The 27,040-nt window shown below is 29.8% G+C and overlaps 1 protein-coding gene and 1 non-coding gene across 2 annotated transcripts; one reads left to right on the top strand and one right to left on the bottom strand.

Annotated features, from left to right (window-relative positions):
• Positions 1-6,180: 6,180 nt before the first annotated feature.
• LOC149515299 (uncharacterized) lies at positions 6,181-10,638 on the top strand (the record flags this gene model as incomplete). The annotated part of the gene is made up of 2 exons (XM_089742413.1): positions 6,181-6,390; positions 10,153-10,638. Coding segments are annotated over 2 exons (384 nt in total), but the record flags the coding sequence as incomplete, so codon positions are not given.
• On the bottom strand, positions 6,343-6,447 carry LOC149515300 (small nucleolar RNA R71). The gene has a single exon (XR_016327187.1). It is a non-coding gene; the product is annotated as a small nucleolar RNA R71 (small nucleolar RNA).
• Positions 10,639-27,040: the final 16,402 nt, after the last annotated feature.

Genomic DNA, 27,040 nt, shown 5'->3' on the forward strand with positions numbered 1-27,040 from the left:
TGAAAATTTTTAATGAAAAGAAATTTCCTAAATACCTCATCATTTAGGCGAATTCGAAAACAAATTATTTCACAAAAGATTTTCACATAAAACCTTGAATTTGGGGATGATCTAGAGGTTTTGAGTGGATTAAGATTTTAAAGTTTTATTTAAGATTTCAACTTGGATTTCAAGATTTCACTTAGGGTTTTATTTAAGGCTTTAAGGTCTCACTAAGAGTTTTAGGGTTTCACTTAGGATTTTAGGGTTTCATTTATAATTTCATTGAAGGTTGTTTTAGGGTTCCAAAAATTTACAAACCTCTTTAAAAATTATCAATATCTAGGCAGACTTTCAGAGCAAGCTCATTTTTTTTATGATTTTTAATTTTTAATTTTTATATAATTTTTTTATATATTTTCTTTTTTCATTAAAAATTTATTATTATTACTATTTATTAATCTACTATAATTTTTGTTTTTAATATTTAATAATTCCCCAAAACTTTGGCAGAATTATTATTTTTTAAAATATGATTTTTTTTTATTCCTTCTAACATCTAGGCATGGAATTTAAAATTTTTTAAAGGTTTTGTTTTCAATGTAACAAGGAACAAAACAAATAATGCAAGTGCAAATTAAAAAAGTGACAACCAATGTGACTTATCTTATTTAATCTTATTTATTTTTCATTAAAAATGTTACATATTTGGAATTTTCCTTTCTTTTAATTAATTTTTAATTAATTTAATTTTTCCTAGCTTTTTGTTTAGGCTCCAAGCATTTTTTTTTTGTTTTTATATATATTTTATATATTTGTTATATATATTTTTTTTGGCCAAGCTTTTTCTTATATATTTTTTTATTTTTTATTTTATTATTATTTATTATTTATTATTTGGTTTTTTGTTTAATGGACCATTAATTCGGGCCTATACAAGCGGTTTCACTATGAGGCCTACATTAGGCTTCATTCTTGAGCATTTTTTAACGAACCGTTAATGGATCTAAAAAATTTATGATCAAGACCTAATTATAGAAATAAGCCCCGATTTAAAAAAAATATTTCTAACAAAATTAGATTTCTACAATCACCTTGGGAAACAAACTTAGAACAGTCAGCTTGATCATTGAATTCAGGGTGGTAAATATCCCTTTAACTTGCAACATGACACTAGGTCGACCAACCCAATCTACCATGAGAGTTGTAGGGTAAGCTCCTCACCTAAAAATCAAATTTCATACTTTCAATGGGATAAGAGATGTTAGAAGAGACCAGTCATGGCCAGGAATTGCTATTGACTACCATGAAAAAAAAAAGACTAGGTCCCAACAATTCTAAATTCAACCGACAAAGAGGAGATGTAGGACAAGGTAAATCATGAAGTTAGAGTACTATAGGAATGAAATCAATCATATGGTAAAAAGATAGCAATTGATTAGAAAAGGAAAAGAAAATGAAAAAAAAGTTTTTTTAAAAGCAGAGGACTTGAACAAGTTTTTAAGCTTAAAAATTATAAATAAAAGATTTGGCCATGAAGTTGAGCTGATAAGCAGCACCAAACTAGAAATGACATTATGAATATAATATGTAAATCAAAGAAAAACTTTATTGTTCATAGCTCATACTTAGCATATCAATGCATTTTCCTATTTTAGTGCTACTTGAGCATTACTCATCTAAAGCTAGTAAGCTAAATTAGAAAGACAAAGAAATTCACATTAGGAAATGTTTTTTTTTTTGTAGGATATGATATTAACTTGAACAAGCAAAAAGAGATTATTGATTAAAAGCCAAATATTGATCTTATCCCAAGACAGTTGAAAAGTTCACACTTGTTCCATTTTTCCAACATGACCAAGAAAAATGCACACATATTGGCTCTAAGCTTGAGCAAAAAGTGAACTAATCCAAGTACTAAGAAGTATTACCAACCTATTCAACTCAACCTTCTCAACATGCTAGGCATATACCCTTTATTAATGGTACATAGGCTTAAAACTGATTCAAATATGAAACTAGTTTGTTAAAAGAAGATATGTTTTACCCTTAAAAGATAAAAGGCCATAGAAAAAGAAGCCAAAAAGCTGTTGAAAGCTGGATTATTAGAGAAGTCTATTACCCTAAATGGATAAATAATGTAGTAATGGTGAAAAACTATAATGATAAATAGAGAATGTGTGTGAATTTTACCTACCTGAATAAGGTATGTTCCAAAGATAGCTTTCTTTTTTTTAGCATAAATTGAGTGATAGATAACAATCTCAAACATTACTTTTTTAGCTTCATAAATGGCTATTATTGCTATAATCATATCAAAACACCGAAAGAGGACAAGGAAAAAATTACTTTTGTAACTAAAAATGGCTTATATTTTAATAGGAGGATGTTATCTGGCCTAAATATGTAGAAGTTATGTAGCAAAGACGTTAATAAAAAATTTAGGGTCTAGATTAGTTGCAATATGAAAGCATATGTAAATGACATGATTGTTAGAAATAAGACTTGAGAAAGACTTTTAATACCTTATGAAAGTATAATATGAAGCTGAAGCTAAGTAAATGTGGCTTTGGAGTCACCTCAGGCAAATTCTTAGGATACATTAGAAATGCATAGAAGCTAATTCAGAAAATGTGCATGCCATCATAAATATGAAGCCACCGACTTGAGTGAAAGAGGTGTAGTGGTTAATAGGAAGAATAGCTGCCTTAATTAGATTTATGTCTAGATCGATGCTTGCTTTTTTTTAAGGTATTCAGGAACATCTCAGACTTCTAATTTACACCACAATACCAATAAGCTTTTGAAGAGCTTAAAGAATTTCTCTTCTTGCCTCTATTGCTGTTAAATTTGAGATAAACTAAACCACTGTACTTATACATAACAAAATTTGACCAAGCTATCAGCTTAGCACTAGTAAAAGAAAAAGGAGAAAAATAGCAACTAGTGTATTTTGTTAGTAAGGTTTTAACAGGGCTAAACTAAACTACTAAAAATAAAAAAACTAGCTTATGCTATTAGGACTACTGTCATAAAGCTAAGGCCACACTTTCAATCCATACTATAAATGTATTGATCGACCAACCTATAAGGTAAATCCTGCAATAACTAGTTCTTTCAAGAAAACTGATCAAATAGATGATAGAGCTTAGTGAGTTCAACTGATATATACTACCCAAATCGACTTTAAAATCACAAGTATTAGTAAATTTTGTTGTTAAGTGTACTTTGGCCAAAGAAAAAATCATGGGTGAACAAAACTCAACCAAAGAACTGATGGATAAGAAAGCATGGAAACTTCATATGGATGGGTTAGCCATAAGTGACAAATGTAACGCTAAGCTAATATTGGTCAGCCTTGATAATATACAGTTCCAATATGCCTTGAAGTTTAAATTTAGAACTTCAAATAATGAAGTTTAGTATGAAGCATTGGTGATTGCACTTAAATTTTAGCATTTTATCATATGTTTTTAAGGCATTTTATAGTAAATTATTGCTTAATCCTTGAGATTTTATAGCAAAAATACTCCTAATTGCTTTAATATTCAATGTGTAGGTTAAAAAAAATGGAAAAAGTAAAAATATGCAATTTTGGAGTCATTTTGGTACATTTTTGTGCTAAAATTCACCATTTGGCTGAACTAGTGTAAAGCTTGTACAAATACCTTATTTGGGAGATTTTTTCTAACTTTTCTTCATTGCTTCCTTTACTTATGTAAGCTTTACTGAACTTCAATTCAAGTGTTATTTTTCATATTTTTCTTGTTTAATCAGCCTTTTTAGCTCATTAAATGTTTGTAACCTTTATAGTAAAGTTACATGAGCTAAAAAAGATACAAGGCATTAGATTGGCTTTTGGAGATTGCATTGAAGCTAGAAATTTCTAGATTTTTACAAGGCTAAATTGGCAATTAAATGGCTTTTAAATTGAAAATCAAATGAAGGATGTTTGGCACCTAAAATTGAAGACAAATATCAATTCCTAGCCATTTAATGCATTTAGCATAATCAAAGTGGAGTTAGGGCCTATTTTAGATTTAAAGAGGAAGGCCAATGGGCAACTACTTAGTTGACAATTTAGAAACTCTTTATTGCTCATAATTCTAATTTTTTAGAGCTTAAAAGATCAAAGGAAAAGAGCTTGGAGATAATTAAAGAGATGAGATTGGATGACATGGAAAAATCTTATACATGTGACACCCTAGCTGGCATTTTTTATAATTTGATTAGTTGGAACACATCATCCTTAGCCTATAAATAGGAGGTGTGATTGGCCAAAGAGGGAAAGTTAGATTAGAGTAGAATTTATGATTTATATTTCTTGTATTTTACTTTCTTGATCATTTTAATCTCTAATAGTTTCTTCTCTGTTCATTTAAAAGGCTATTTGGGAGAAACTTATTTACATTTTCCAACAAAATTTACATTTTTTGCATTTACTTTTCATTCACTTTAAAGTTCAAGCAATGCAATTTAATTTTCTTTAAGTTTTCTTACACATTTACAAGCTTTTTCCTTTAATTTCTCAATGTTGTTTGGCTATTTTTTTCACTACACTATCATTGGTTTTCATATCAAGTTTCAATGATTTCCTGCACTTTTTTATTCTAATTTTTTTTGCAAACTATAAATTCATAATACTTAAAATTTAAGAATTTTCATTGGCAAATTCATTCTACAAATTTTCCTAAAAATCTTGTAAGTTTAGGTTGGAGATTTGGCAATAAAGGCGGAAGCAAGTGATGACAGCACTTGTGGAGTCTTCTCTCATTTGATCTTGTTATTTCACTTACTTGCTTTATTTCAATTCCTCACACTTAATTTGTTGATTTACATAGCTATTTGTCTAATTTCTTTTCAATTGCTTTGTTTTTACATTTCCAACACTTGATTTTTTTTAAGTTGATAGAGCTTGTTACTACATTTTTTTGATTAATTTCTTTGCTTGATTTTGTAGTTAACTTATAGATCCAAGTTTTTTAGCTCACTTTAAGTTAAATTGCTTTTTAGGATTGTGGATCTAGCTTTTAATTTTAACACTTTTACATTTCCAGCTTTCGATCTAGGTTACAAATTTTAATGTTCTTTACCTTTCCTTGCATTTTCTTTTGTGCAACTTCAACCCATTTGCATTCTAAGTCTTGTTACATTACTGTTTTTGCATTTAAGATTCAGTTTTAGATTGAGTTCAATTAGAATTAAGTTGCATTTGCATTTGCATTTGAAGTTACATATAAGTAGATTCAACTTTTGGCAAAGTTTCATACTAATGCTTTTTACTTTCTACTTTGTTTTAATTCAAGCTTTATATTTCATGTTCATTAGTTTAGAAATGTTTTTCTTTGTTGTTTGATTTCAATAAATGCCATTTATCTACTATTTTGCTTATGATTCATGTTATGCTTTCCTTATTATTGCTTTAGTGTAGTTTGGGTTTATGCAATTTAGATTCTTGTTCATGCTCTTCTTTCAAGTTTAGATTATGATGCCTACTGTATTTGAATGAGTTAACTTTAGATAGAGTATGCCAATGATAGGTATTTAGCTAAGGTCTCTTCACTAGTTCTCATGGGAATGATATTTTAACTCCTTCACTATTTTTACTTGTACGGCTTATGCACTTGTAGGCACCGTTGTAAGGGATTAGGTTGTCAAGATTTCCTTTATGCTAATATCATGCTTTGACATGCTCTTTTTTATATTACTTCACCTTTTAGCATATATACTCTAGGCTAGTTGCTAATTTGCCTTGATTTGGTTTCTTTAAGGTATAAATAAGCTAACTTTCCTTATTGCCCTACTTCTTTAGTTGTACATACATAGTTCCTTTCTTTAGAATTCTTTCATTAGAGCTAGTTATCCTTATGGCCAATGTATGCAATCCATTAAGAGTCGTGAGTTAATCCCTTTTGATCTAAAATAGAAAACACACATAGCAAAATTAGAGGGGAGAGACAAGTTAAACCTACCACAATGGCCGAACAAATTGACATTAAAGCCTGTAAGGATTATGCTGTACCTTACTTTAATGGTTTCCAACCCAACATTAGAAGGCCAGCCATTCAAGCCAATAACTTTGAGATTAAATCAGCATTCATCCATATGATCCAAAGCTTTAGTACAATTTAGTGGTCATGCAAGTGAAGACCTTGATGCTTTCTTATGGGATTTCTTAGAGATATGTGACGCATTTAAAATAATTGTGTTATTAAGGATGCCATTAGACTTAAGTTATTTCCTTTTTCCTTTAGAGATAAAGCCCAAATTTGGTTATCTTCCATGCCATCGGATTCAATTACAACTTGGGATGATTTGGTACAGAAGTTTATAGCTAAATTCTTTCCTTTGACCAAGACGGGCAAGATGAGTAATGATATTACTACCTTTGCCCAACACAACTCAAAACTTGTATGAGGCTTGGGAAATATTCCAAGAGCTCTTGAGGAGGTGTCCACACCATGGACTACCGAAATGGCTAAAAATTCATATATTTTATAATGGGTTAATAGTTGCTACTAGGACTATTCTAGATGCTATTGTGCTGGTGCTCTCAAGAGTAAGACCTGTGACGTTGCCTATGATTTGATTGGGGATATGACAACCAATAAATTGTCGATAGTCTAATAAGAGGTAGCATCTTAAGAAAACCTCAAGAATGTATGACTTTTAGTGATTTTACAGCTTTAAGTGCTAAGACAGAATCTTTAGCCAAAGCCTTTGAGAACATGAATATGAAACTTACACCTACTGAGCCTAGGCTAGTTAGCCAAAACCTACTCAAAGCCCATTCACTTGTTGTGAAGTTTGTAGGGGAGCCTAGTCTAGTCTAGTCACCCATGATTCTTATATGAACATGAACATGAAACATGAAACTTACACCTACTGAGCCTAGTCTAGTCACCCATGATTCTTGTCTTGCTTAGACTGAGAGTTATAACTCTATAAAATAGAGTTGTTTTAGTGTTTAATTGTATGAATTTTTCTATGTTTTTAATGAAATAATTCAATTTTTACTCCTAAAAATGCTTAATTTGTTTAGGTGTAGGAAAATTTTAAGAAATTTGGAAAAAGAAGAAATTCAATGCAAATTGGTTGATTTTGATGATCGAATGCATAATTTATGAAGACTTGAATTTAGAAGATCAATTGAAGATTTTTTGAAGATGATTGGAGCTAAATTGGAGCTGCATTTGAATAGTTAGATTCAAGTTCAAATAATTAATTTAAGGAGTTAAATTTGGAGCCAACTGGATGCATAAAGTTGGCTTAACACTGAAGCTACACAGCCTGATGTTTTTAGCGTCACTTTTGGGACGAAATGAAGTCAGATTTTGCAATTTTTTATGGCTGAATTTTAGCTGAATTTTTGCAACATTGGATGGCATTTAAATTCTGATTTCGTGAGTTAAAATTGGAATAAAAAGTTGAAGAAAGAAGGTAGAAAAACTTATTGAAGCTGAGGGCAAGTATGGGCTGTATGCAAGCTGTTTCTAGTCAAGTAATTTTTGGTCTTTACAGGGCAGGTCAAAGCATAAAAGAAGCAAGCTGCTGGATATTTATTGAGACAAAACCAAGGCTGCATGGAAGAAGTAAAATTGGAATTGAACTCCTAATTCTAATAGACGTTGGCGTGGAAAGAAAAAAGGCTAATGAATTCACGTTTGCATGGGGTTGTCTTGAATTCAACTTGCAATAGTTTTAGTAGGAGGTGGCGTAAGTTAAGAAGCCAAAGCAAGAGGATAATTACGTGGCTGAATAAGGATTTAGACGTTGCATGAAAGTGGTCTCTGATGGCAAGGAAGGAACATAGCAGCACTTGGATCCCTATTTTGCAGAAAATTCAGTAATTTTAGAGCTGCATATGAGAAAAGTTTGTCTCGGTTTTGAAAAGTCCATGTTCAACTTGAAACTGTATGAAAGAAATTCAAGAAGACTCGCATCTCTTCACAAATTCATGACAGTCGGACCACCTTCAATATTTTTTGTCTATAACTAGCTTAAGTTTAGATTTACGAAGAGCATGGTTAGAGTAACAGACCAACCTATCTCTAGTCATTTTTAATTTTTTTTTGTTCTAGTTCTTTAAGTTCTCAAGCTTCTTTTTCTTTTAAACAGTTTTTAATTTTTTGTTCTTGCAAGTTAATTTTTAGTTCTAGTTCTTTAAATTTCAATTCAGTTGTGCTATTTTAATTTAGTTCAATTTCTTTTCAATTAAATTTCAATATTGTTCTTGCAATTTAATTGAGTACCATTTAATGCAATCCAGTTTTGTTACTTTGAACTCTTGTTTTAATTCTTTAATTTTCAGCTTCAATTTGGTTCTAGCAATTCTGTTATCAAGTTTCGATTTATGCTTCAAAAATTTAGCTATTAATTTTTTTTTAGTTCCTAATTATTACGTTTACAACAGTAGGATATTTCTTTAATTTATCAGTATTTAGTTCATGGTAGTTCTGTTTAGGTTTTTTTTTTTTAAATATTGCAATTTACTTTTGGGTTTTTTTTTTTTATTTTTATTGCTTGATTGTTTAGAGTTGATTTCCAGCTTTTCAATATTCCATTGGATTTGTTTTTATAATTTTGTTTCCTTACTGTTACCACTTCGTTTAGTTTAAGTTCTATTTCATTTACATTCTTAATAATTAGGTTTAGCATTTACTAGTGCATTCAATTTCAGTTTGGTTTAAGGTTAGTTTGCATACATCTTTAATTTCAATTTTTAAATTCTTCTTTTTTAGTTTCTCATTTGTTTCGGGTTTATTGCTACTTTGGTAAGTTTTAATTTTAGTTTATCTAATTCTATTTATTTAATTTTGCTTAATTAATTTGCTATTTAATTTTGAGTATTTTTTTCATATTAAGTTAGTAGTTTAATTTATTGAATTTTCAGTTTTGCATATTAGTTTAGTAATTGTTTTAATTTTTTATTTTTTTAATATAGTTAAAGGTATTCAATTTTTGTATTTAATTCTCTTTATTATAGTCTCCATGGGAACAAACTTTACTTATTACTTTATTACTTGATACAATTTTGTGTAGTTGCAAATTTTTAATCAGAGGGTATTCACTACTTAGGTCAGAATAATAAGTAAGCCAATAACCCTTAATCTTCCACATACAATCTTGAATAGAGAAGTAATCCAATGTTTTCCTAGAATCAAACTCATAATCAAAATTCTATTCCTATCCATTCTGCACATGCTACTTCGCAACTTCTTCATTCCAAAATACAATATCCCCTTGGTTTTCATCATAATTCTTATCAGTAGCAAAGCCCACATCCAAACACATTTAAATATCAACTTATACCACTTTCTTAAAGAAACCTTTAATAGAAGATTTCCTAAGCTCTTTAATAAAGATTCAAATTTACTTTATGCAAACCCAAACACTATGTTTCACAATCAAACTAAATCCATTAAGAGCCTTGAGACATAGATAAGTTAGTTAGCTAACCTCCTTAATACCCAACCCTAGCACACTTTACCTAGTAACACTGAAGTCGATTCTAGGAGAAAAGGGAAACAACAATGTAAAGCAATCACCTTTAGAAGTGGTAAGCACTTAGCTAATGATCCTATTCAGGTTTCACTTAGAGATGTAATGGAGGAGTTTAAAGTTGAGAAGGAGGAAGTTGAAGTTCAATAGAAAGAAAAAGGTAAAAGGGTTGGTGAGATGATTAAGCCTAATCAGATGTTAATACCTAGTTTCTCTAGGCTTGCTCCATTTAAAGTTAAACCATTTAGGCTTTATATTCCTTTCCTTCAAAGAGTCCAAAAGCAAAAAGAGAAAAAGCAATTCTTTAAATTTTTAAAGGTATTTAAGAAGCTTCATATCAATATCCCTTTTGCAAATACATTAGAGCAAATGCTTACTTATGCCAAATTCATGAAGGATATTATCACCCGAAAAGGGAGATTAGAAGATTATGAGATAGTGGCATTCATCAGTGAGTATAGTGCAGTAATTCAAAAAGTGTTACCTATAAAGCTCAAGGACCCTAGTGGTTTCACCATTCCTTACACCATTGGTAGCATGTATTTCGATAGGGCCTTATATGATTTAGGTGTTATTATTAATTTGATGCCCTAGTTTATTTTTAAGAAGCTTGGCATAGATAAAGTAAGGCCTACCTTTATTTCTCTACAATTAGCTGATTGTTCATTGAAGCATCCTAGAGGAATTATAAATGATGTACTATTTAAAGTGGATAAATTCATATTTCCTATTAATTTTATGGTTATAGACATGAAAGTAGATAGAGAGATGCCTTTGATTTTAAGGAGACCTTTCTTGGCTACAATAGAGCACTTATGGATGTTTACAAAGGAGAGTTGTCTATAATAGTCAAGGACAAGAAAGTTATTTTAATGTTTTCAAAGCTTGACAATTCCCTAATGACTCCAATGAGTGGTCTAGAGTATATGCACTTGATAAAGTTATTAACAATGTTTTTTATGTGAGAACTTGGGTGATACTATCCAAAACCTCTTTGCTAATAGGCGTGTAGGTGAGAATTTAGAGTCTGTTCATGTTGTACATGCATTTACATCTTCCTTAGAGCCTTCTTGTAGCATTGAGCCATTAGCTGAGTCATTATCTCCTTTTAAAGTTCTTAATCCTTCCACTAGTACACCATTTATGCTTGCAATGTCTTTGGATGATAATCTAATGGGGATGAAAAATTTTGAAGAATTTTTTAAAAGTGATGATAATGATAAGAGAAAAAAGTGATAGTTGAAGAACAAGCCATTAGGGTAGATGCTTTAGCACATTTAGAGTCTATACCTTCAGTTAATATACTTTCTACTCTAGACATGGCCATAAAAACATTGAATACCTTTGAGATTCAACCTACACTTACATATCTTAGTCCATCTAAGAAAGAGAGTGATGGGTTAATTATTGACAAGGCGATATCCATGTTTGTTGACTCACTAGTCATTAAGAAAACTAAACTTAATCATGCTTATCATAATCCTTCTAGGATGGAAGGTGTGGAAAAGATGTAAGAAGGATATGATATGATCAATGTTGATACTTTTCTAGTTGATTGGATGTTAAAAGCCAAACCTACTTATCTTAGTCTTTTTAAGTGTAAAGTTAAAGGTTTTATTGATGAATTCACTTTTACTTCTACTTGACCACATTATCCACCATTAGACCCTATTTTGGATGAGATAATTAAGAGAAAGGTCCTTAAATGGTTGGATTCAGCAATCAAGTGTGAAGTGATCACTATGAACATATAGTGTTGAAGTTACTTGCATAGTCTGACTTTAAATAGATGCTTCTTAAGAGGCAACCCAAGTTTTACATTTCATGTTTCAATCATTTGCTTATTTTGTTGTTTTGCTTATATTTCCTTGTACATATTGATGTTTGTTTCTTTTGTAGATGTTTTTTTTTCATTTTGTAGGTGGAATAAAAACTAAAAGCTAGAAGCACATGATTCGGCTACACTTGCACTTTACATTCTATCACCATTCTTTCAAGATGATAGAAGAGTTCCCTTATTCCTCTCTTGTGCTTTACTTCTTTTTACTTACATATCAAGGATAATGTGTCTTTTAAGTTTGGGTTATGGGAAAATTGTTCAAAATTTTTGCAAAATTTTTTAAATTTTCCTTAATTTTTACCTTAAAATTGAGTTTGACTTGTTGTAACTTGAACCATTAGTATGCTTTCTTTGATTTGTTCTTCATGAAATCAATGATAGGTAGAGATTGAAAACGAACATAGCTTTAGGAAAAGATTTAATATTGCGTGAAATATGAGATGATGCTTAAGTTTAATAACTTAGTAAATATGAGTTTTCATTTGTGACTTAATAGTTTGATCATTGAATTGTACTTTTTTTATCTGGTAATTAATTATATGAGCATGAAATATTTTTTCATTGGTCTTTAAAGTTGTGTTTCATGTTCTAGAATTTGTTTTAATCATCTTTTGAAGTGAAATCCTAGATGACACATGATTAGGGAAATGATATAGGCAATCTTTGAATCGATTGAGCCGTTCAAGCTAAACTTGATTTAATTTTTCCGTAGTCACCCTTTTTTAACCAAATGATACCTTTCTTTAATATAAAACCATATTTTAAACCCAAGCCTTGATTTGATATTTCCTATTTTTTGGTTTCTTACCTTATATGCATCAGGACATTTATGTATCATATTTGAGTTTTGCATTACTAGGGAGGAAGGGTGGAACTTGGAAAAAAAATGAAAGAAAAAAAACAAGCTAAAAAGAGCTTGTAAAAAAAAAGTGTCAAAAAGAAAAGAAAAAGAAAGAAAGAAAATAAAAAAAAATAAAGCGACGAAATAGCAAAGAAAGAAAGAAAGAAAAAAAAGAAAAAAATGAGAAAATCTAAGTTTTGGGGGTGATTCTTTAGAAAAGCTCTTAACTTTAGTTCAACATTGAATGATCTTATGAAAGTTGTGCATTGTTAGGATATTTAAGCCTAAAATGAATTTTACCATACCATGACCCTAAAATTTCATTACAAGCTTATAAAGCCTTAAATGATCTTTAATCATGTGTTTATCTACATTAGTGGAGAGAAATGTGATAGGCAAACATATGAAACATGATTACACTTTATTGATCTTTATTTTAGAATTTCATGTTCTACATGACATCATTAGATTTAATACAAGGATTTGAAAGATATATTACTTGCATTTAGAACCATAATTAGGAAAGAACTTAGCTTAGGCTAATTTTTATAGATTAGCCCATATTCATGATTTTGCTTTAGTTGTATTCATTAGTCAATCCATGATGCATCAATGTTGAATGAAGTAATTGAAGTTAATGATGATTCATGTTCATTAGTTTAGAAATGGCTTTTTATTTGTCGTTTGCTTTCAATAAATACCATTTATCTACCGTTTGCTTATGATTCATGTTATGCTTTCTTTACAACTGCTTTAGCATAGTTTCGATTTGTGCAATTTAAATTCTTGTTCATGCTTTCCTTTCAAATTTAGATTAGTGATGCCTACTATATTTGAATGAGTTAACTTTAAATAGAGTATCTCAATAATAGGCACTTAGCTAGGATCTCTTCACCAGTCCTCTTGGAAACAATACTTTGACTCCTATCACTACTATTACTTATATGGCCTATACACTTGCAGAATTGACCAATCAATTGGTAGTCAGGCTGAAATTAGTTGCCCATCTAAATGTTAAAAAGCTCATCAAATACAATGATTCCTAACTAATAACCAGCCAAATAAATGGAAAATTCAATGCCAAAAAAGATGGCATGAAGAAGTACATAGAAAAAATCAAAACTTCCATATCTTTATTCCAAAAAGTCAAGGTGAAAAAGGTACCAAGGTCAACAAATATATTTATTAATATTTTGTCCAAACTAGTAACGAAAGTTACGTCAGACATCCCTGCCAAAGTAGTAAAGAAGGAAAAGCTTAAGAAAAGTACAAATGAAAAACAGGTTGAACAAGTCAAGGAAGAAAAAGACTTTTGAATGACCCTGATTAAAAATTACTTAACATCAAGAGAACTGCTCGAAGATAGGATTAAAGCTAAGGTCCTAATGAAGAAGGCACATCGATATGCCTTTATTAATGAAAAATTGTATAGAAGATCCTTCAGTTTGCATATTTGAGATTTGTAAATGAAGAAGAGGCAAAGTATGTTTTTCAAATAAATTCATAAAAGAATATGTGGAAGTCACCTCAATTCTTGACCTTTGGCATACAAAACACTAAGACAAGGATACTATTACACACGATCAGAAACGATGCAACCAACCTAATTAAAAGGTAATGTCAAATATTTGCTTATATTCAACAAAAGCCCTCAACCAAACTTGCCCCTATAGTAAGCCCTTAGCCCTTCATGTAGTGGAAGATGGACATGCTTGGGTGATTCACCCTAGCCCCTAAGAAAAGGAGGTACATGTTGGTGGCAATTGATTATTTCACCAAGTGTTTAGAACTTGAAACACTAGCAACTACTATGAAAACTAGGTTGAAACTTTGTATAAAAAACATTATCTATCAATTTAGGTTATCTCAGTCACTAATAATAAACAATGGAAAATAATTGACAACCTTAAATTTAAGGAATGGTGTTTTAACCTCAATATTAACCTATGATTTACTTTGGTAGCTCATCCTCAATTAAATGAAAAAGCCAAAGTAGCTCAAAAAGCCATTTTAGAAGCCTGAAAAAGAGGCTGGATGATGCTAAAGGAACATGGGGCAAAGAGCTCCTTAGGTTACCGTAGGCTTTAAGAACCACCACCAAGGTCCCCACTGAATAAACACCATTTAATCTTGTATTTTGACCTAAAGCCATAGTACCAATAGGGATTGATCTACCAAGCTTCCATGTACAAATGAACAGTCACATAAGAGATGAAAAAACTTTAAGAGTTAATTTGGATCTGACTGAAAAACAGAAAGACTCAATCCTAACAAGAATAACTGCTTACCAATAAAAGGTTCAAACTACTATAATAAAAGGGTTTGATGAAATGAAATCCTTAAAAGAGACCTGGTAGTTAGGAAAATTAGCATCAGGTAGAGATAAATGAAAGGCCTTAGGTTATGAAAGAAGTTACTTGACCTAAAGCTTATAGATTGCAAAATCTAAATGAGAGCCCTGTCATAAGGACATAAAACACAAACAATTTGAAAAATTTATTATCAATAATTCTACTTTATCTCTCTAGACTCATAAATATATGTTTGACCTATAAGTTGTAAGTTTGAGCTATGACAAATTAATGCAATGACTAATCTGTGAAATGAAATATCTAACACATTATAAGAACACTTAGAATGATTATTTCCCTAATATTATCTCATGAAACTAGTTTGACCTGAACTCATTAAGTATTACATTATCTTATAATACATACTAAAAATTGAACTAAAAGTTTGGTTTATCTTAGAAAGAAGGTAAATCAATTTAAACCAAACTTAAAGAATAAAGGACAATAATGAATTATCTTAAACATTAAACAAATATGGAGATAAGGAAGAACTGAAATTGAAATTTCATTAATATAAGTTTTTCTTACAAAAAAAGAAAGAAAAGAATGAAAACAAACAAAGATGATAACAAAAGACATTTTTTCTAAGGGGCAAGTAATATCCCTCCTCAATATGAAACTCATAAGTCTATTTTTCCATTTCAACATGTTCAACCAAAACCATGACAATAAAAGTGTCCCCAACAACTACTTCTTTAGGAGCAATACCAAAAACCACTTGATTGATCTCTATTTCATCTTTATCCTGCTACTATTGCTTTCGTCCTATTCTTCTCCCTCATCATCCATGGCCTTCTTGGTCCTAAGTTGATTTAAGCTTATCATAGGAGGTCAAGATCTTTCTAAATAAACTTGAATTCCTTTAAAAATAAATTAAAGGCATCGAACACTTCATTCCTTACAAACTTTATTTGTCTATCGCAATAGTTTTTAGATGAGATAAAGTTCTCTATAGCCTTTTACTTAGCCTCTTTAGCCTAATTAAAGTCCCTTTTTAAGAGGTATAGCTTAGTCTTTTATCATTAAGTTTTTGATTAACTTGTTCAAGAAGAAAGTCAATAATGGCTTTTTGTAAGGACATGTCATTAAGCTACTTGTCAACATTTCCTATTTTTAGCCAAGCTCATCAGTACTCTTTTTTAAGTTAGCATTGACAGCTTTAAGCCTCTTTTTACTTTCTACATAGGTATTAATATCCTTGGTATACTTTTTCATATCTTGAGGAAATAAGCAAATGCCTTATAGAAGTACAAGATGTTCTGAACCATATTTTGATAAACAGATTTAGAGAGTTGATTAAAGTCTACAAAAACAAAAGAACTGAACTTAAACTTAAAATATAAATAAAAATAAAAATACTTGAATACTTTTTTGTTAAAAATCATGGAGACTGAATAAAAACATACCATTTTGATTCATGGTATAGTGGCCAATCCTCTTAGCCACCTTGGGGTTATCAAAGGCACTGTCATCCTTCTCAAACTCCATGGTTATGGAATAATTACCCCAATAATAGAAGCATTAAAAACCACATTGATCGAAGCAAGATCAGCAAACCTCGACCTTTTAGATGACCTCTCCACAACCATTACTTTTCTTTGAGCTTGGCCATGGCTATGGTGGACTTAACTTTGGTCTAAAAATGTTAAGGTGGCTATTCAGTAATCATGATGCTTGACTTAAGAAGCTGAGATTGGGCTAAAAAGCCTTACCCTTTCTCTTGTCTTTTGAAGTTAATTAGGTATACTTGGCTTGCTAAACCAAAAGGATTTCTTTAAAGCAAAAGAACCAGCCTAACCTACCATCATTGCAACTAAAAATCGAATTAAGAGTTAGAAAAACAATTTATGAAAATCATGAAAAGGAATTAAAATAGCTAAATGGCTACCCCAAATCCAATCTTTTTAAGAACACTAAGGGAAGTAAGCCCCAAGACATCTATAACTAAAGCCTTATGGTAGACAAAATCATTTATTATATTATAAGCCCTCGAGCTTGTCAGTAGTCATAGTGCCAATGTTGGCTTCCTCAAAGATGCTCAAGGTATGATTCATTTCTCACACCTTATTGATCTTCTTATTACATAAAAAAAGAACCTTCCAAGTCTTTATTGATTTTGGGCAATTAGTAAGAATTCTCTTAGAGAGTTGAACTATTATATAGTACCAACTCTTCTCATAGGGATGATTTTTCATAGCATAAAATTCCCTAAATAAACCTACTGAAGGGAAAAGACCTAACTATTCACAAACAATTATGTAACCTATTATATACATAAAAATATTAGGTGTGAGTTGCCACATAATTAAATTAAACACTAATAAAAGTTCAACAACAAAAAAAAAAATGTAAAAGGAACTTAAGGTCAGCCATAATGGCATCCCAATAAACCCAAATCTTATCAGGCTCCTTCAAATCAATCGTCCGATCACTAATGCTAGGCTCATCTACCTTAAACTTCTCAAAAAGGCCAAACCTAGTTTTCAAAGATATTACATGGTAGTTGGAGTATAGATTGGGACAATCCAAAAAAGTAACTTGGCCCTTTAAATTTTTCATCACCTCATTAGGAATAGCTACATGCTTACAATGGTTGTATAGCTGAACAATAAGGTTCGTTACAACATGAGGTTTAGCTTCAACTTCACCCTCTTCTTCGTCAACCTACTAGATGCTAAAGACTTCCTTAACCTTAGAAGAAGATGATGAATCAAAATAAAAGTCTAACATCTACTCGAGTCAAAGTTTGAAATAGACCTAATTATGGTTTAGGCACCAGGAATAATCATCAAAGGTTTAAGTTGGAAAAAAGTCTTGGCTTAAAGAATGGGTAGAGGTATAAGGGGTTGATTAAAAGGGGTTGAAATAGAAAAGATTAAACTAAAAGAAGGAAAATACATGAAATGAATTAAATTATTAGGATTAACTAGAGAATTATGGATATTGGTGTCTAGAGTTACTAAAAGTTGATTTATCCCATGGATGACTTTTTCAACCCAAGCTCACATATTATCCTCAATCTTTTTTTTTTTTCTTAGAAGCTTCAAACAAATGGTTTAACCAAAAGGTAGCATGGCTATAATCTTTTCTTGAAATGATAAAAAGAACTTCATCATCTTTAGAAACCTTTCTCCAATCCTAACCGATGTTAGCACTTTTAACTTCTACACTAAAGTTAGACAAATATGAGCTATTAAAAGACATGTTAAACAAGGTAAGAAAACGTACCTGGTTGTTTGAAGTGTAAAAGGAAAGCAAACAAAGGAAGCTCAAAACAAAAAAAAGTATAAACAAGTCAAACATAGAACAAGAAACAAGTCAGACACAAAGCAAAAATTTAGAAGGCTAAAAGTAAAAGTGAAAAAATGAAGTTTTCATAAGGGTTTATATAGGTAATAATTAGATTGTATAAATAGCTCAAATTTAGCCATGTAACACTTTAAAGTCCGAAGACAACCTTTCAGCTTCTTCTTCCAAATTCAAAGTATCATTCAAATTCAAAGTAACTGCCCTAGTTACATTTAAAGCTTTTATCCCCTCATTAAATGTTGATTAAGATGAATTTGGAACCTCACTTTAAAAACATCCAAGTGTTACCCTAGACACATTATTAACAACTAATTTGGATGAACAAAAGGCCACTAAGTCAACCACTTAGATGACCTCAATAAGAGTTAAGCTTTGATCAAACAAAGCTAAGGCTATTAAGATTTTAATAGATATCCACTTTGAATAGAACATAAATGTTGTCTAATCATGTCGGCACTTTGGACCACTTACATCACTAAGAAATTGATACTCAAGTCCTAGCTCGAATCAAGTAAAAAATTCCACATTCGATAAAAAAAAACTAATCTCAAAATTAATCGAGTAGTTTGATCTTATACTTGTCCAAACCTTTAGACTGTTTGATAGGGGATAGAATGTTAGGATCATTTTATTGTCAAAGGGTATAACGATCTTTTTCCATAGGAAAATAACTTATAATTGACTATGGCCATTTTAATCATTTGGCCCAAGCTAACATTACTGTCGACCTTATTTCTTAGAGTGCACATTAGCTTAGCTAGCTTTACATTTCACCTTGCAATATGTGAATATGCTAACTTGCCATTCTCCTATTAGGTGCCCTCCTACCATGTCAAGATGAGTCAACCTTGTTAGCCTTATACCTAACTCCATGAGCTAGGATCACCAAAATCTAGTTACCTCATCTCTCAAGTATAAATATCACTTCTCCTCCCAAATATGGGCAATCAATTCTCAACACTTTTTTTTTCTCTAGATTTCCTTCTTTCTCTTTCTTCTTAGCATTAACTTAAATATCAAATCTCCAGCCTTTGTCCTTAATCGATCTCTTATCTCCTTTAGTTTCAAACCTTTACCCTTCAATAATAGCTTGACACCAACAATAAACTAGTCATCTCTACACATTGTTAAAAGTTTAAAATCTTTTTCTTTATTTTTGAGATTTGACAAATGTTACTTATAACCCAAAAAAAAAAAAATCTTCTCAATGGCACAAAATTAATCATTGAATGAAATTAATGAATACATTGTGAAGTATTTGTCAATTAATTTAACTTTGAAAATTGTCTTTATAACAATTTGTTATTCGACAAACAATCTAATGATGCAAATGTAGGAACATGAAACCCAAGCTAAAGAAATAATAAAAATCAGCCTGTTAAAAAGATCCAAATTTCTTTTGGTCATGAAAAAATGGGTGACCCTTGACCAAACAACATGATAGCCCTTTCACACCATAAAGAAATTGAAAATTTCAAAATATTACCCCTTGAGTTTTATTTTTCAACATTAGTGCCCTTAGGATAGGGAAGTCATCCTGTTACAGGTTACAAGAAGTTTATTCAACATTATCCATTCTACAATCTATGTTTATAAAAAAAAAAGGATGAGCAAAAAAGGTAAAAGATATTATTTCATGTGTCTCAATTTGGCTTTGTTTCTATAGTAAGTCAGCATGAATTTACCTTAAGCTAGCTTTTTAGGTTTTTTTACCTATTGGGTTAGATATCTCAAAAATAGGTTCCCAAATTGTTCTACTAACCTTAAATTGATCATTCTTTTAAATGATAAAAACTTTATGTGTGTTTTTCAAACTAAATTTACTTAAGAGTTTTGTTTACTTCTTAAATCAAAAGTCATCCTGTTACAGGTTACAAGATGTTATTCAACGCTATCCATTCTATAATCTATGTTTATTTAAAAAAAAAAAGATAAACGAAAAAAGGTAAAAGATATAAGCACCAAAAAAAAAAGCTAAAAGATATTACTTCATGTGTCTCAATTTGGGTTTTTCTTTACAATAAGTTAGCATGAATTTATCTTAAGCTAGCTTTTTAGGTTTTTTTTTTTTTAACATGTTGGGTTAGATATCTCAAAAATAGGTTCCCAAATTGTTCTGCTAACCATAAATTGATCATTTTTTTTAAATGATAAACACTTTAAGTGTGTTTTTCAAACTAAATTTATTTAAGATTTTTGTTTACTTCTCAAATCAAAAGTTTGCTTTAAAGATTATTTATTTGAGTCTAACTGCAAGACCAATTGTTATTTCAAAGAAAAATTATTTTTTTTGGACTTAATATAATTTTAATCTTATTGATTTTAAGAAAAAAAAACTTTCTATGAGCTTTAGTTGATTAGAGCTTTTGTTTTTGAAAAGAAAAACATATCTAGTTTTAACATTTTCTTTTAGAAATCAAATTTTGGATAAAATGAAAGTTAAGAATGTTTTCAATATTAAGCCATATTTTGATAAGGTCTATTTAATATTCAAGTTATAACATTTTCATTTTTAAATAAAACTTAATCTTTTGAGTTGATTTTGAATTAAAATGAATTCCAACATTTTAATTATAAATACTTATTCTTGAATTTGAAAATTGCCTTTAAAATTCCTAAAATTTGTATCAAGATTTTGGACAAATTTTTTTTAAAAATATATAAGTTTTCAAGTGAAAAATATTTTGTTTTCAAAACAACACGCATTCAAATTGGTGGCCACAGATGACCTCACTAAATGGACATAGCCTCTGTGGCCAAAAGGAAAAAAAAATGGATGTAACTTGTGCCTTTTAAGTTGTGATAAAGGTATCATGGAAAACATCATCCATAAGTTTGGTGTTCTAGAGTCCATAACTACTAATCTTTTGACAATATTCAACTCAAAGAGTTTCTTGCCACTTTAGGAGTGAAATTAATTCACTATACTCCTTATTATGCTCAAGGTTATTAATGGATACATAGAGTCAAAAAACAAGATGCTAAAAAACATTATTGAAAAACGGTTGCCTAGCAAAATGATTTTACAACCTGATAAATGTAAGGAAATGATGCTGACAGAATTGAAATATCTAAATGAAGTTAGAATCTGAGGGTTTGAAAATATAATAAGGCATAAGATGAAAGTGATGAAGTCTTATAATAAGAAGGTTAAGCTTAAAACCTTAATACAAGGAGAACCTATTTGTAAGGCTATCTTCCCTTTAGGAACTAAAGACAAGAATAGTCTCCAAATTGAGAAGGGTTTTTTGTAATAAATATGGGTTTGCCAAAAAGCTCTTTATCATTTTCGAAACTTATGACCTAGTTTAGCATTGTTGTTTAAATTAATTTTTACATTTAAAAGTTAATTTTGGCTCAATTTCAATGTTGAATAATAAAAAAAAAATGTCAATTTTCAATTTAAAATTATGGTTTGCAAATTCGAAGTAAAAAACTCCTCAAGATATAGAAGTGTTTTTTATTAAAAATTTATTATATTATCCTATTTTCTAATCTTTTATTATTTTATTCATATTTTTTAGATATTTCAAATACTTACAGTAAGTTTTCATAATAATATTAAATATTTAATATCATAATAGTTTTGAAGGTCGTTGATGAATTTGAAAACAAAAAGGAGTTACCATCAATTTTTTTTATTAGATACGATTAGCCACCTATTAAAATTTATCCCTTTAATAAATTTTTAAAATTAATTAAATTTTATTAAAAAGATAATTTTTTGGGTTTGTGAAAACAGTTTGGGTTCAGAGTCGATTACGCGTAGAGAAAGATCAGTACTCCCATGGCGCCCATTTAAAACAATACCAATTAATTATATCTTATCATTTAATTATGACTAAAATGATCTTAATTTTGATATTTAAAGTTTAATTTTCTCAATTTTCTTTATTGTAAAAAATATATATTTATTTTATTATTATTTTTTTTTGTAGCACTTTTGTTTGGAAAATATAAATAAGAACCTTCTTTATTAAAAATTTTTTGAAAATATTCTAATGCTTTGGTAATATTAATGAACTTTCTCATCTAAGATTTTTTAAAAATCGCTACTTAGAATTCTCAAAAATTCTATCATCAGTGGTTCATATTGATTTTCAAAATCAATATTTATAGTGCATGTAATAAAATATGGTAACTATAATTTAAATCCAAATAATATTTTTTAAAAATTCATTTCTTATACTAGATTAAATAAAAAAGAAGAAATCTTTATAAAAAATTATTCTAAATGCTCAAATACAATGATGGCATTTTAGATAAATTTTTTCACCTAAAAATTATTAAAAAATCACTACTTGAACTTCTTTATGATCTCATTTTCAGATATTTTATTTACTTTTATAATCGGTGTAGATATCTCATTTTGCCTAGAAATATTTTTTCGAAATTAGGCTTCAACAGTAATTGAGAGATTTTTGGAATTTAATTCCAAAATCAATTGGCATTAAAAATGATGCGGAAAGATTGTTGGAATTTAATTTCAAAATAAATTCACATTAAAATGATAGGCAAAGATTCTTGGGATTTGATTTCATAATCAATTCTCATTAAAATGAAAATCAAATAAGATCATAGATTTAAGGATAATTGATTGAGCATGAATTTCTATCTATACCTCTAATCAAAGCAATGGGGCTTTAAGAAAAACAAGATTATGCAGAAATTCTTGAGAGAAAAAAAGAAATTTGTTTAGCAACCAAGAGGCTTTAAGTTATGGGTTTGATTTGTTTAGATTTTCTAGAATTGGGATTTGGTGCATTTGAGTTTGAATTTCTGTAGGGTTTTACGATCTAGATATTTCTAGGTTTAGCTTTCTAGACAATTTGTTGTGTTTCTAAAAATTCTCTGTCAGCTTTTGAAATTTGTTCGTTAATTTCTAGAAATTAGTTAGAGAGAAGATAGAAGAATAACTATTTTGTAAAAAGAGACATACACAAACACTTTTGAAGAAAAGCTTGAAATTTGAGGCACCCAGATCCACGTGTTTTACCATGCACAACCCAACCAGATTATAGGTTTTCTTTTTTATATTTTTTATTTTTTTATCATTTTATATTTTAAGTTTTCTATTTCATTTTTATTATTTATTTTATTTTGTTGATTCTTTTTGCTAAAAAGATTATTATTTATTAAATATTTTATAAAAATTCTTTTTATTATTTTATTTCTAAAAAATAAAAAAAAATCTTCTCAAATAAATTCATGAATTCCACCAAACTATTGGAGGATTTTCATGAATTTAAATTTTATGGAATCTACCAAACTATTGAGAAATTTCAAAAATTGGATTCAAAACAATATATAAAAAAATAAAAAATAATTTTTATCCTCCAAACTATTAGAGGATTGCTTCCCAAATTAAGTCTTACTAAACTATTGGGAGACTTAATGAATTTTCTCAAAAAGGAATAAATCTTTATAAATAGTTTTATAATAAAATCTCACCAAACTATTGGAAGATCTACTTCAAAGTAAGTCTTACCAAACTATTAGGGAACTTTACTAAATTTTTACAATAAAATACTTTAATGAAACCGATGATGGAGCATCTTCAGAGTGTGATACTAGTCTCCATTAACACTCATGATGTGAGAAAATTATCTTCAATTGCTATCAAACTATTGGGACAATTTTAAGATTAATTCTCAATATTAAATATTTCGGTAAAATATAAACATGTTCAAGGCTTGGATAATTTGAGATCAAACTAGTGCCATCCGTTGGATAGGCACTGTGGGGGTGTTAACCTTCCCCATACCTAACCGCACTTCCGAACCTTAACTCTGGTTTCGTATATTAGAATCTATTATTTAAAGATACCTAAGTTAATCTTGAGACTTCTCTTTAAATATGACAAATTCGATTAGGTGGCCAATCATACCTAGACAAAAAAGATTGATAGTGACTCCATTAATCCATGTCTAGTGGTAGGTCAATAAATTATATGTTATGATAGTTTAGTGATTTCGCTGGGGACGTCAAGAGTTAGGCCAGTAAACAATTTCTTATTATCCAAGCCTTGTTTAATAAATTTAAGATTATTTTTTATTTATTTATTTCTTTTCATTGCTTTTGTTTACTTAGTTATTCATTTATTTATTATATATATCTATCATTTATTTGCACGTGCATAACATAAAGCTCTCCACCCGAGCTCTACCTTTAGGAGGGAGTGAAATACTTATGCCCTTGTGAGATTTCATGTCTCCACATGGGCCTACAAAACACTCCCATTCAAATTGAATCCTTTTCGCTTAAAGCCTGTGATGGGCAAGGATCAAGGTGTCTTATTAGTCTGTAATGGACAATAATGTAAGGAACAATTTGGGAACCTTTTCAAAGTAATCCAAACCGCATATAGTTAACTTTAAGAGCCTAACCATAGATAGAGCCATGTATTTTCACCCTTTATAGTTAACCTAAAATTTAGGGTCATGTTATTATTTTACTTGCTTTATAGTGTTTATTCTTTTTTTTATTAAGGTGATTAACTGATTTTCTTGTCTTCTTTTTATTTCTTTTCTTCTTGTGCATATTCATAAATATACATGTAGATTGTATACTATACTTACTAACCTTTTTTATTGTGTATGCATGCATTCATGCATCATTACATTCATTCTCATGCATAATTTAAAGGTTCCATAAACATTATTTTAAATTTGCACATTGTGGGAAATCAAGGTTCAAGAATAGCTCAACACCAGTACCACACTCGAGCTAAAGCCATAAAGATAGAGCAAGATAATGCAACTCATCTTGAAAAGATAGAAAAGGCCTAGGAAATACTTAAAAGAAAATTAAGCAAGATTTTAAAAGCTCTGAAAAAGATAAACAAAAGGAAAACAGTAAAAAAAGACATCTTACATGAAGATACTGAGCCACTGTATCCTTCAGGTTTCACTTCGCATCAGGCCCAAACCATTCTAAGCTTTCAGCAACAACAAACCACATTCCCAAATTACAATCAAGGGAATGTTCAGAGTTATACCAATCTTCTCTTCACTGAAAAGGCAAATGAGCCTACCTAAATTCCCAAAATGGATGAGATAAAAGAAGAAATGAAGTTGAGGATGGCTGTGTCCCTAGAAAACTTTAAGATCGATCAAGCTATAAGCATGATTGAGGAAAGATTATGGGCCATATAAGGCTTTAATTTCTACAGATTCATAGATGTTACCAATCTTTGTCTGATTCCAGATGTTGTGATTCCTCCAAAATTCAAGGTACCATAATTTGAAAAATATGATGATACCAAGTGCTTTATTACACATATCATAATGTATTATCATAAGATAGTAGTTCATACCAATAATGAGAAGCTGCTCATGCATGTGTTCTAAGATAGCTTGATCGAGTCTACTATAAAATGATATGTCTAGTTGGATAGGACTCGCATTAAGTCCTAAAAAGATTTGACTCGATCCTTCATTAACCAATGCTGTCATATCATTGATATGGCCCTTAATTGCCTTTTTTTGGAAGAAATAGAAAAGAAAGCATCAGAATCCTTCAAGCAATATACCCAAAAGTGGTGAGATATCACTACTCATGTACAACTTCCCCTGACAGAAAAAAAATGACACTATTTGTAATTACTCTAAAGTCACCATACTACGAGAAGATGATAGGGAACGCAACTAAGAATTTTATCAATACAGTGATTTCAAGAGAGATCATTGAAAATGCAATCAAAAGAGGTAAGTTGGAAGAAGGAAAATCTTCTGCTGCTGTCATAACGTCTAGATCCGAGGATCCATTGCTAGACATTGACTTGAAGGAGTTACCACCAATCTTTTTTGTCTAGGTGCGATTGGCCACCTAAGAAATCTATCCTTTTAAGGAATACCTAAGCTTAAGGGTCCCTAAAAGAATAAGTTCGGGTCTATTAATCAAATAGGGTTCGAGAGTATGATTATATGTGAGGAAGATTATAGCACCCTCACAATGCCCATCGAAAGATGGTACCAGCTTAATTTTGTGTTATCCAATAAGCCTTAAAAATTTACCAAGTAATTAACTATTGAAAATTATTTTCAATTTACTTTAATACTTTTAGCAAAAAATTGACAAAATTTTCTCACCTCAAGAGTATGCAAGGAAACTACTATTTCACTTACAGAGGCTCCATCATCGGATTATTTAATATTAAAAAAATTCAAGAAAATAAAAAGGAAAAAGAAAAAAAATGATTGCTTTAGATATAAACTCTTTTCTCTTCAAAAATTCATTGCTTTTGTACAAAGAAAATTGATACTTTCAACTTTTTCCCAAAATATTTTTTAGAAACGTATTTTTAAGAAAAATTGATACTTTCAACTTTTCCCCAAAAATATTTTTTAGAAAAATATTTTTAAAGAAAATTGATACTTTCAACTTTTCCTTAAAAATACCTTTTAGAAAACTTGTTTTCAAAGAAAATTGATACTTTCAACTTTTCCTTAAAAATATATTTTAGAAAACTTATTTTCAAGGAAAATTGATACTTTCAACTTTTCCTTAAAAATATTTTTTTTGAATTTTATTTAAAAAGAAAAATAAAATAAAAATAAAAATAAAAATAAAAATAAAAATAAAGATAAAGATAAAGATAAAAATAAAATAAAATAAAATAATACTAAATAATTCTAAATCTAGTCAATAAATAATAATAATAATAATTAATTAATTAATAATAATAAAAAAAACCTGAGAACGGCTCGACTTAGTGGCTCGGCTCGACTCGGCTTCGCACTCGGGTCACATGTGGGTCGCACGCGATTTGGCACTCGGGTCGGGTCACTCGATTTTAAAATGCACGGATCTTTTAGGAACAGTAATGCCAAAACGACGTCATTTTCAGCCGGTATAAAAGGCTAATTCCTCTGTTTTTCAGCAGACCAATCCTTTCCTCTTTCTCTCTTCCCTTCTTTTCCTCTTCTCTTTCTCTAAACAGATGAAGAACTCTGATTGAATCTTATCAGATTCTAAAAAATTTCATCAAAATCTGGGTTTTTTCATCGAAAGTTCGACGAAAAGCTGATCGATTTTTGGAAATAGTTATCTAAAACTAGGTAGCTGGCAGAAAAATTCAAACTTGGCCAAAAAAGTCCCCAGAAAATTCAAACTTCGTCAAAAAATTCAACCGAAATCTGAAAATTTTTCAAAAATTTCAAGAAAAAAATTCACCAAAATTTCTAAAAAATCCTGAAATTGTTTCAGACCCTTCTGGAC

This window comes from Durio zibethinus, chromosome 13 (genome assembly GCF_047325235.1).
Source record: "Durio zibethinus cultivar Kanyao isolate XHJ-2024 chromosome 13, ASM4732523v1, whole genome shotgun sequence".
Classification (NCBI taxonomy): domain Eukaryota; kingdom Viridiplantae; phylum Streptophyta; class Magnoliopsida; order Malvales; family Malvaceae; genus Durio; species Durio zibethinus.